This window comes from Oryctolagus cuniculus, chromosome 3, assembly GCF_051225735.1.
Source record: "Oryctolagus cuniculus isolate XC-2025 breed Fujian yellow rabbit chromosome 3, ASM5122573v1, whole genome shotgun sequence".
In the NCBI taxonomy this organism is placed as follows: Eukaryota; Metazoa; Chordata; class Mammalia; order Lagomorpha; family Leporidae; genus Oryctolagus; species Oryctolagus cuniculus.
Genome location: NC_142869.1, coordinates 36101889 through 36114349, shown reverse-complemented (window position 1 = coordinate 36114349; position 12461 = coordinate 36101889). Strand labels below are relative to the sequence as shown.

Here is a 12461-nt window from a genome sequence, read left to right as displayed (position 1 = left end):
GGTCATGTATATGAGTTACTGAGGAAAGCCAATGGTTATTTATTCATCAGAATAACATAATGCTCTCACTATAATTTGGTCAAAAGGTAGACAACTCACTTTCTCCAAGTTATACCTAACTAATAACGCAGAACAGAAGCCTATTTATTACTTTATTTTGTTGACCACTTTATTCCAAAAAAGACTCTGTTGCTTCCAAAGAGGCTATTATTATTATTATTACTATTATTATTTTTTAAAAAAGCCTATTAGGGCCAAGGGAAGACAAAAGGTCAAGAGAAAGGTCAATGCATAAAATAACTCTGATTTTAAATTGTTTTAATTTATTTTTATTATTTTTTAAAAATTTATTTGAGAGGTAGAGTTCCGGGGGCTGTGGCAGAGACAGAGTGAGGTCTTTCATCTGCAGGTTCATTCCCCAAATGGCTGCAATGGCCGGAGGTGGGCCTATCAGAAGCCAGGAGCCAGTAGTTTCCTCCGGGTCTCCCACTTGGGTTCAGGGGCCCAAGGGCTTGTGCCATCTTCCACTGCTTTCCCAGGCCACAGCAGAGAGCAGGATCAGAAGAGGAGCAACTGGGACACGAACCAGTGACCACATGGCATGCTGGCACTGCAGGCAGAGGCTTAGCCTACTACGCCACAGCACCAGCTTCCTAACTCTGACTTTTAAAAATTATTAGGTGCAGGTTGCAAATTTGAGTTCATCTTCCTGAGAGTCAGGGAAAAGATAAAACAACTGATTAATAAAGTTTCACTCAACTAGTAAGTGAAAAAAGTCTTAACGAGCTTCAGTGATAGCTGAGAAGGAAATGGCCAACTTCTTTACATGATAAATTCTTAGAGGTCGTGTTTTTTTTTTTTTTTTTTGACAGGCAGAGTGGACAGTGAGAGAGAGAGACAGAGAGAAAGGTCTTCCTTTTGCCGTTGGTTCACCCTCCAATGGCCGCCGCGGCTGGCACGCTGCAGTAGGCGCACCGCGCTGATCCGATGGCAGGAGCCAGGTGCTTTTCCTGGTCTCCCATGGGGTGCAGGGCCCAAGCACTTGGGCCATCCTCCACTGCACTCCCTGGCCACAGCAGAGAGCTGGCCTGGAAGAGGGGCAACTGGGACAGAATCCGGCGCCCTGACCGGGACTAGAACCCGGTGTGCCGGCGCCGCTAGGCGGAGGATTAGCCTATTGAGCCACGGCGCTGGCCTAGAGGTCTTGCTTTTAAATCGCATCACTAAAAAGTTGTTTAGAAAGTTAAAGCATTGGCCACAGGGATGGGTGTTGCGGTGCAGTGGGCTAAGCAGCTTCTTGGGACACTTGCATCCCATTTAGGGATGTGTGGGAGCTGTTACAGCCATTCAGGGAGTGAGTCAGCAGATGGAAAACTGACTCTGTCTCTCCCCCTGCACCCCTCCCTCTACTGTCTTTCAAATAGATGAAAACTTAAACAACAATTATAAAACATGGACAACAAAAATCACCCTGTGTCGTGGGATATTCTTTTCAGCTTTTTCCAGTACAGGTTCTCAGTATCATTGTGCATATTGTGTGAGGATGCTATATTCAGTATATCCACAGTGAGATCATGGATCAGACAGTGTGTGTACTGTGCCAGGTTGGAAACTGAAAAGAGGGATAAAGAAGAGAGAGGAGATTGGGCCCACGATCTAAAACGGCTGGGGAAGTAACAAAATGGTGAAAATGAGGAAGGAAGTTGATTGGCAGGCTCTTTTTTATTTAAAGTCTTTTTTTGATTGTTCTCCTACTTAGCATAAAGTCAGAGGCCTTTTACACAGACTTTCAAAAGGCAGGGATGAAGATGGGGAAGAGCAGGTGACAACCCATGTTTCTGATTTTTTTCTTTCAGAAGTATCAGTCCAGTGTGCATGACCCGAATAGTGAGTACATGTTCATGGCAGCAGTGAACACAGCTAAAAAACCTACACCGCCAGGTACAGTTCCACGTAGAAATTTGAGTAGGGAAGAAGTTTTTTCGCTTTAATTCAGGAATTTTAATTTTTTTATTTTAAAGCGAAGGAAAACAAAACCTAATTTTCCTGTTTTCTATGAAAATCTGGGTTTTCACTTTACCTGAATTTGTACGTTCTGCACTATATATTCAAAGTAAACAACCATGTTTAGAAACACTATTAAAAACAAATGAAAAGATCATAAACCATGATTGTATCAACACAGCTTTCTAATTTATGTTTCTAATACTGGCGTGATTGTAAGTTTTCTTTGCTGAAAAGTTCGTTAAGTCATATGATGAGCAATTACTGGATATCAGTTAAGTGTTAAGTTACCGAGTGAGACTCCGGGAGGGTGTGTGGGAATTTGGGACTGAGATTAGGAAGAGCGATCTGGGCTGGCATGAAAGGGAAAGAAAGAGAAATAGTCCAGATACTTCCATGTAAAGAGTGTACATGTTTAGAATACTTGGGTGGTTTCAAAAGGCCATTGGATGGGGCTTTTTTTGATCAGTGTTGGAAAGCACACTGTCAAGTCCAAGGAGTGCCTGGAAAGTCTGAGGCGTCTGTTGTGGAAAGTTTCTGAGTCTTAGACTGAGGCTGGCCTGATGTGAGGCGCATAATGAGACAGAAGCCACTGCATTTCTGTCACCATCAGTGGTTAAGGCCACTGCAGAGAAGGGAAACACAATGTCCGTTGTCACGGAATCCGCATGGGAAGGGTGTCAGAAATGCTCTTTTATTCCAGCTCTTCAGTTTTTGGGTGACAGAAGTTGATGCTCAGAGAATTTAGTGACTCGTTTGCTTCCCCCAGACAGTTAATCCCATCCCATTGTCCCGACCCTTGCAATGAGCTGGTGTTTTATTACTTTGCTGTTGAGAAGCTACATTCTTTCTCTCCACCCCTGTGCTGAGAGTACTGTGCTCTGTCTTAGTCTGGATCCCTCCAAGCAGAACCTCAAATAGGCAATTCAGGGCAGGTCATTTATTTGGGCGGTGGCCCCGGGGAAGAAGGGATGAGGGCAGGGAGAGAGAGGCAAGCAAGAAGGAAAAGCAAATGAAGGTGTGATACCGAGGGCTCAGCTCCAGTCCCCGGAGCCTAGAGGCCCAGAAGTCCTTGCATGCTCCAGACCTCTGAGAAGTGTTCCGATGCTTCCCCGAGTTGTCCCCCTGAAGAGAGCCTGGTGGGGTTTTTGCCCACTGCTCAATCCTAACTCATTTGAGGCGGCCTGCAGGGGCCATCAGCTCTCGCTCACCACTGAGCTGAGCCCTGTGTTTGGGATAAGCTCACTCTGAAGTCTTCAGAGAAAGTCCAGAGGCAGAAAAACTGAGCTGTAGGTGGGGTTGTGCCAGCACAGGGAGACTGTGCAGCAGCTGGGATCAGAGGTGGGCAGAATTCAGAGAATGTCTGATAGGGAGTGGAGAGTGGGCTGGGTAAAACCATGGAGAACATGAAACTAGTGCTAGGTCTTAAAGCAAAAAGATGAGTTTTTGATGGGGTGTGTGTGTGTGTGTGTGTGTGTGGACAGGAAGCAAAGAGAAGGCGAACCCTTGGTAAAGGGAATTGGCACATGGAGCTTTTAAAGCATTTATGCTAATTTGTTGTTATCGTTATTTTGTACAGAACTCTCTGGCACCCGGGCGTGACACACATTGGCCGGTTCCCCCCAACTTGAAGTGAGAGTCCCTTGTTTCCTGGACTACAGAGTTCGACTTGACTTGATTGGACCACATCCATCTCCTGCTGGTGTTTTGTTCAATCTGGGCCAGTGACTCCAAAAGCCAGCAGGATTTGCATAGATTTCCTTGGTGCTGCTGCTTTCTTTCAGAACAAACACCTTCTTGCAACTAGCTTTATAGAAAGTCCATCTCATGTGCGCTCAACAAACACACCTCACTGGGAAGGAATCCCTGTGTCCAGGCCCACTCCTAGCAATGCACCACCCAGTAAAACAAGTGTCTTTTTTTTTTCTTTAAAGATGCCAAAAATGAACTTAATCTGCAAAGAAAATGGACAGCCAAGAGCCAGCATCTGTCTGCACTTCACTCACTTCACTAACAGACCCTCTTCTTTCTATGGGGTTTGGCATTCCTTTTAAAAATCAGGCAATAGGAAGAGATGTTTCAAAACTGTAGCTATCTTATCTCTCAGGTGTTCACATAGGCTCTACTGTCCTAATACATTAATACCTACAGTACTGTCTCCCGATTTTTGAAACCCAGTTGACCCATCAGTAAGAGTTAGATGCCTTCTTTTGCCCCTGATTTTCTTTCTGTAAATAGTTTTACCCAACTACTTGAAAGCCTGCAGTCACTATGAATAGGGAGCTATAAATACCTACACTTTTTCACTTTGATGTGCAATAGAAGTGTATATGTATGTATATTAGGATACATCAAAAATTTGTGGAAAAAAAAGGAAAGTTTATTTTGTTAAAACATTTTGTTACACCCATGCGTGGTATTTTCCTCGAGTGCATTTTTCATGAACTTTTTGAAGAGCAACTCATTTGCATGGGTTTCAACATTTGGTTTTCAACCAAAATAAACACATCTTTTACTTCCACTTGCCATACCTTTTAAAACTGCCCCTGTATATGTATACATCTATTTATACATGATCTAATTTGGTTATATTCTCCCTATAAGGATATTTTTGCTCCAGAAAGTTATCTAATTTCCCCCAAATTCAGTTAAAATGATTTACTTTGTTGACGTTAGTGGCAGGGAACATTGCTCTGAGTCAAAAACAATTCATTTTATTATCTTGTTTTCTACCATGATGCATGTGTTCATGGTGCTATTAGTTACAAAGTTTGCTATTTTTATAGATCATATTAAAATCACAAACAAATAAAAACATCTATAATTGGCAAGCATTCTCCTGGGGGCAGACCGAATTATCCATTTAGTCTGAAAGCTGCAAGAACTGGAGGTTACTGCCAAACTATAGCTGCGGTGCCTCTGGGCCTACCAGGTCCAAAGGATCTCATTCAGCCCAACACAGCCCTGCAGACCAGGGTGGAATTCCGAGGTCTGACAGACACCCCTGAGCAAGGGGCAGCCAGCTCCTCCGCCCTCCCCGACCCCGAGGCCGCAGTTACCCCCGGAATCAGAGTGCATCTGTCTGCCTTTGTGAAAGCATAATTCCCTCCCATAGGACCCCCTTCAGCCTGGAGCCTGGCTCTGGTTTGGCAGGGGCATCTTTAGAATCAGATTTGGCTTCCTACATCCATGTTAACATGTGATTATTCTCTCTGCCACTTTCTGCATGCCCAGGGCTTCTGCAGCAGCCCATGGGTGTGCAGCAACACTGTAAACTTTAGATAAAATGATGTTATTTAGAAGTTTTCAAATACGTACTTGCCTGCTAATAGTTTACTTTCAAAGTGAGACCCGATATGTCATTATGCATACTTACATTATTTTAAGCATGTGTAATGCTAGATGTGTACAGTATAGTACTGAATGTGTAATTTGAATCAAGTGTGATGTTCTCTGTTCAACCTGGATGGCCTTGCAGAGATGGTCCCTGTGTTACTTGCAGCTTGTTGTGTGGCAGCTGGGGGATGGGGAGAACGACCTCCGTGGTGGCCCCTAGGATCTCATGATCCCACGCTATGCCTTGAGGCATTCTCATCCCCAGCACTGGACATTTCCAAGTGAATTATTACAGAACAGAATTTCTGTGAAATGGAAACTGTTTGTCAGAGGAGCCACTTACGGAGTAGATTTTAGTGACAGTAGGAAGTTAAAGAATAAACGTCTGATATTCAGCAACTGAAAGTACCTCACAGTGTTTTCTTGGGGCAGGGAGCGGATTACCTTAGCCAGCACTTGCAAATTTGACTCTGTTCAGGATGAGAGTTACATGGGTTAAACCAGTTACTTTTTCATTTTGAAGTAACCACAAACTTCTAAAACAGTTGGAAGCATAGCCAAAGGACTATGCTTTTCCTGTTTCTGACTAAATGTCCTATCACCTTGGAAAAGTACTTGCGTGTACACTGTCCTCTGTAACTACTATACAGTCATCAACACCAGAAGATCGATGTTGACACATTGCTACCTCTAACCCTCAGATGGCATTCGAGATTTACAGATTGTCTCCACTATGTCTTTTGTTGCCAAAGAGTCACTTCAGAATCTCCCTTAGCATTTAGTTGCTATGTCTCTAGTGTCCTTAAGTCTGGACAGTTCCTCAATTTAAACTCATGGCCTTCACCCGGATGGAGTTCCAGGCTCCTGGCTTTGGCCTGGTCTGTCCCCAGCCATTGTGACCATTTGGGAAATGGACCAGCAGATGGAAAAATCTCTTTTTCTCCTTCTCTGTACCTCCTCCCTCTATCTGTAACTCTGTCACATAAAATAAACAAATCTTTAAAAAATAAAAAAATTAGTCTTCATGGCCTTGGTAATTTTGAATATTACAAATAGTTATTTTGTAGAATATCACCTGTTTGAGTCTTTGCTTTCTTCATGATTAAATCAGATTATTGGTCTTTGGCAGAAATAGCACAAAGTAGTGTTGTACTCTTTTGGTTGTGTCCTAGGGTAGCTCATAATTTTGACTTGTTACACTACTCTTCATATTCTTTGAAATCACTTGACTAAGGTGGTGTCTCTCAAGCTTCCCTGGTGCAGAGTTAATAAAGATTTTGAGGGAAAGGACTTTGAGGCTTTGGAATTCTTCTGTTCCTCATGAAAATTTATTATATTCAGTTGTTCATTTATATCTGTGTGGCATCATGGTGTCCTATCTTAAACATAGAATAAAACTTTATCACTATTATTTTTCTGTTTTAATGCTAACATGATCCCAACCCTGGCCAGTGGGGGCCCATTCAGTCTGGGTCATGTTTCCTTCTGTCATGTCTTCATCATTCTTTCAGCATTTCCTTGCTGTCTGGCAGAACAAATATTCCAGCTTCAGCTTGAGTTTTTCCCATCTCAGTGCAGGAATCAAGCTGCCCAGGGAGCTCTGGGCTCTTTGAGTGGAAAATGCTCTTAGAAGCCAACATCTAGTCCTGAGTTATGTTCTCTTATATTGAGATTTCCTTGCTCCCAGGCACTGTCAGTGGACAGAGCTGGGACCATGTGTTTATCCAGCTGGATTAGATACAGCTGTAAATATAAACATAGATGAAAATATATGCATATTTATGTATATGTGTATACAAATGTATGTGTGAATATATATATATATCCATCTATCTAATTTATAAATCCATGAGTTTGCACTCATGCCATTAATATTCATGCAATGTTACATGATTGATTCTAGATATATCCTTTCTTTTATTTGTCCTTCTGATAACGAGAAAACTGACTCATATTCTCTCTCTCTATATATAATTTTCATTATATATAAATTTTTTTACTGTATGAATCTCATGTGTTTTGGGCAAGTATTTATTTTTTAAATGTTGATTAATATGTAATACTTGCACATCTTTTTGGCGTACAGTGTAATATTTTAACATAATATAAACTAGGTCTACTATAGATCATAATATTGTATTTAATGGGGCTGGTGCTGTGGTGAAGTGGGTAAAGCTACTGCCTGCAATGCCAGCATCCCTTATGGGCACGGTTCAAGTCCCGGCTGCTCCACTTCTGATCCAGCTCTCTGCTATGGCCTGGAGAAACAGTAGAGGATGGCCCAAGTCCTTGGGCCCCTGCACCCATGTGGGAGACATGGAAGAAGCACCTGGCTCCTGACTTTGGATCAGCACAGCTCCAGCCGTTGTGGCCAATTGGGGAGTGAACTAGCAGATGGAAGACCTCTCTCTCTCTCCCTCTGCTTCTCCTTCTCTCTCTGTGTAACTCTTACTTTCAGGTACATAAATAAAACTTTTAAAAAATTGTATTTTATGCTACATAAAGAACTAAAGGAGAGGAGCTGATAGGCTCCAAATATGTAGGGGGAATATTGATCACCTGTTTCGACACTAATTTATATGTTCAGTCCTCCAGTATGAAACCTATCTTCCAGGAGAATAAACGCTTCTGTAGCATCATTTAATCCCCTCCGCAGAGGTCTGTGTTTAGGAAGGTGAAGAACATTGTGCATTTGCTGTCTTTCTTACCAAAAGACATTTACGTTTGTATGTCTTTCACTCCATGCCATGTTTTATTTCCTTCTACCTTGTTGATGAGTGCTTATGAATTTAGCATATGAATTTAAACTATTCACAACTTTGCCATATGTTCTAAGGCAGTGAGATGGTCTGTGGCCCAACCTATAAATAAGTCCTAACAACAACCCTTGTGGACTCATATTTTTTCTTTCTTTCCAAATCTTACCATGCTTACATTATTTCAAGGGACATGCTTTAACCATGACTAAAACCTATCTTTTCTCCCTTCATCTCCTTGGCATAGTGCTTCCCATGAATTTTTCATTCCCCAGAAGTTGCAGGCTGTGATCTGGGAAGTTCACAAGAATCTGGTCTCTGAGAGTAGAGTTGGGCAAAGGCTTCAACTAAGCTATGGACACCTGAGCTCCTTTCTGAAGAGGGGACTATCCAAGATGCAGAGTTTAAAAACGAATATCTAGTTTGGCATGGAAGAGAGTTTAACAAATAGAATAACAAACAGAAAAATGGCATCTAAGTGTAGTTCTTCAACAAAAATACTGAATCCTCAAATGTGGTTTCTTCTTAATGTGTTCTCTTTCTATTCCACTCTTTTAGCTTTATGGATGTAATCCAAAAGGATGACAACTTATGTCTAACGAAGGTGGTAGCCTCTCCCATCACCATTCCAGTAATTTGGAACCATGGTGAAAATGTCCTCCTGGGGCCGATTGCCCCAGTGGAAGTCCAAAATGTCACATAAATTCCTTTATCATTCCCAATAAAAGCTCCAGGTACCTCTGAGTTCACTCTGATTACAAGGAAATGACAGTTAATCAGAAATAAACGTTCATTGCAGAGTGTATTTTTCCTAGTCTTGAGAACATGATAAAATGGGGACGTTTCTTTATCAAAACATAGCAAAAGTAAATTAAAAAAGCAACACCTATTTTAATTCTTTGAATACCTCTTACACACTTTGAGGCAGTTCTTGTAGTAGTACCTCCTTCACTGTCTTCTAAATCCTCTTCAAGTAGTCTACATACCTGTTGAATCTCTTGCCTAAGTTTTCCTATTCAAGGCAGCTAATAAATTATAATGCTCTCTCTCTTCCTTATTCACGTGGTTCCTATACTGGTTCTCTGTAAGTGCTATAACAAATGACCATAAACTTGGGAATTTGTGTGGATTAAAACAATGCACATTTATTCTCTCATGATTCTGGAGATCAGAAGTGCAGAATCAATTTCACAGGGCTAAAGTCCAAGGACCAGCCCTGCTGGCTCTTCTTGAGGTTTTAGGGAAGAACCCATTTTCTTGCCCTTTCCACCTTCTGGTGGCTGCCAGCATTCCTAAATTGGTGGCCACATCACTCTTATCTCTGTTTCCACAGTCACATTGCTGCCTAATCGTTTGTAGTTGAGTCTCCCTTTGCTTTGCTCATATAAGGGCATTCGTGATTATATTTAGTGCCCACCAGTGAATCACAAATAAACTCCCCATCTCGAGTCTCTTATCTGATCACATCTGCAAAGTCCCTTTTGCCATTTACAGTATTTCACAGCTTCAAGAGACTAGGACCTGTAGATCTTTTGCAAGCTTTATCCAGCCTACCAGAGTCCCCTACCATCAAGCTTCCTCTCAATATCTTCCTCCCACTCTCCTTAAACACACTTGTGTGCAATGTACATGGTCATTCTGCCAGAACTTCCTGAGAAAGTATTGTACTTCTCACCTTGTGTTTGGTTTCTATTGAGTAACATTGTCTACTACGTTATGCTTTGAGCTTCAAAAAGAAAGTAACCTAGAGACTGAGGCTTTTTGGGGGTGGGTGGGGGAATGCCCCGAGTACTTTTCCTCCTACTCCAACCTGAGCTTCTGTACTTGGGATTCATCACCCCCTTCTCTTAAGTCTCTTGCTCTCAAGCTCCATACCCTTCTTTGAGGGAACTCTGATTATTATCTCCTTTAGATTCTTTCTCTGCCCAGTGGGCTGTATTCTAGGTTTAGGTTCTGAGTCTATGAACAGAACTTTAAGTTCTAGCTGAAGCTCATTACTTTCAGTTTTAGAGTGGGCAAAGGGAAGACAGGGAGTGTGGACTTCAGTCCCTTGGGTAATGGAGAACTCAACTCCTTCATTTCTAGTTGCATTTTCGTTTCTTCTACCAAAAGAACCTGAAGGTCCAGTGGTTCCTTTTCTTGTTAACCTACTGAAGTAAGCACATTCCCAGCAGACAAACTATACTTGAGATGCAGTACAGTCTGAGCCTGTGTTAGAAAAGAGTCCATTGCCATACTTCTCCAGGGGCCTGCCCTGCATTTGGTGTCACTGGGTCCCCATCATCATGATATAAAGGCTTTTTTTTTCTTGTTTCGTCTGGCAGGCCAGAGCCTGCCAAAATCCTAAAAGAAGTTGACATTAGCTTTTAATGCTTGTTCACTTTATTAAAGTGGCAAGAGAGCTACCCTTAATTCAATTATTTTGGGTCAGAGTTTTCCATCTAATGGAAATCAGGTTGAGTATCATCTATTTTTCTCCATTCCCTGATCTGTATTAAATTCTATGGTGTCTGAGTTTATTTCCTAGCAACAATCAAGAAAAATGACTATTTCTGGGAAGCTCTCCTCTTTTACAGAAAGAAACCCAAGTGAATGAACATAAGTATGGGAACCATTGACTCCCTTCCTACTGAAGCCTGGATCCAGTCTAACATTTCCCAAACAAAGATTTGAGAGTAAATCTCATTGGTGTGTGATGATCAAAGGAGTGATTTAAAATAATCAAACTGCTTTCCCCTGCCTAACTCCATTCTCTCACCCTAAAGGAAGAATTGTGTTGATCCATTTAATCAAAATGTTACAGAAATCCAATAGTCTAGGTTCTCCAATCTCTAGAATAATTAGATGTGAGTGAAGGAAAGGTCTGAGACATCAAATCTGATCCCAGGAAAAAAGTAGGAGGGGTCTGCGATCCTTAGAGATTTGGTGATTCAGCAGTCTCTTTTCTGCTGAGCTTTGTAGATATGAGAGTACTTCAAAAAGTTCATGCAAATGGAATTAGAAGATTTATCTATTTTGATGCAAAAATATTGCACCATTTGAATCCAAGTCAGTGTAGGGGTCTTCAGAAAGTTTATGGAAATGCATATTATAAATGCACTATGTATAGATTTGGAAATTTTGGCACTAAAACTTCTCTTTTAATAACAGTGTTCCACAGAGACCTAAAAATACTATTATAATTATAAATCTCAGCAAGGCAGAGGCTCTCAACCACAAATTCTCCAGGGATCCTCAACCAAACTTCATAGATGGCCCAAATAAGTGAAATGATTTCCCATGATTGCATTCCTGGTGAGTGTCAGAAGCAGACCAGAAAGTATTGCCTTTCTCTTTCTCCACTTCATTTCTCCTACTCAATCCAACTTCACACAGTGTGTGTCCTCTCCCTACACTTCTATTCTCCTTTATTACCTTCCATCCTTCTAGCCACAGAAGCGGACTAGGAAGAGGATATAGAAGGAAGCCAGGGGAAAAGGTTCTGGGAGGGCGGCAGGTAGAGAGAGGCCAACGTTGGCAGAAGCTTCTCAGAAGCTCCCAACACCCATGCTCTCCAGGGCCATTGTTCTCCCCAGTCCCACCCTGCCCCTCACCCAAGAGATACTCACGTAGTCCCTTCCTCATCCAAGTTCTTGCCACACAAGTGTCTTTTGAATGAAAGAATCTGTGGGAATGAAGACTAGATCTCCAAGTTCTGGGACTCACACCCTACCGTTTTACTCCCTATGATGTCCCTTGAGTTAATTTTCAGGTCTGCTAAAACCTGAGAGTTATGCAATTATCATCATCCCTCCAGCAAGAAATAACTTGCTAACATCAACCTTCAGCCTAGGGTTTCTTCTGGTAAGCATTCGGAGCAAAATGAGTGGATGCTGTCAGTCATAAAGTTTCAGAGCTCAAGTTTAGCCTAATTGGAATCAATATTTTCCTCTACCATCACAACTCCATCAGGTGATATCTACTTACCTAAACCAATCATAATATAGGCCCCTAGTTTGGATTGTTTCCTGATCCAGGTAGAGATGCATTAAAGCTTTTCTCATTGCATAATTGCATCATGAAATAATTGCTATTTCTTGATGGCTATTGCTTTGTGTTTGCTTCTTTATACCTCAAATGTTGATGAAATAGTCTGTCATTTTGAGTAACTGAAGGACACAAGTGAAAGTTAGATGTTTGATAACAAGTAGGGAGAAGATGGGAAACTACATTCAGTTTGAGGAAGATCAGGCTTAAAATAATAAACACGTAAAAGAGAAATGGACAACACAGGTCTAGGATAATCAAAAGCCTGAGTAGTCAACATGTGAGTGACAGTGAATGTTCAATAGGGAGGAAATGTATGTGTCATCTAGCCTGGTCTGA

At 41.7% G+C, this 12461-nt stretch overlaps 1 protein-coding gene across 4 annotated transcripts in view; it reads left to right on the top strand.

Moving 5' to 3' along the window:
• The window catches only part of ICOS (inducible T cell costimulator), a 45798-nt gene extending 39589 nt beyond the window's left edge, over positions 1-6209 (top strand). For all 4 annotated transcript variants that reach the window (XM_089330010.1, XM_089330008.1, XM_089330009.1 and 1 more), the window contains 2 exons: positions 1857-1941; positions 3584-6209. In XM_089330010.1, coding sequence (XP_089186136.1) covers positions 1857-1941; positions 3584-3606 — 108 coding nt within the window. In that variant the 3' untranslated portion in view covers positions 3607-6209. The remainder of the gene's footprint in view (positions 1-1856; positions 1942-3583) is intronic.
• Positions 6210-12461: the final 6252 nt, after the last annotated feature.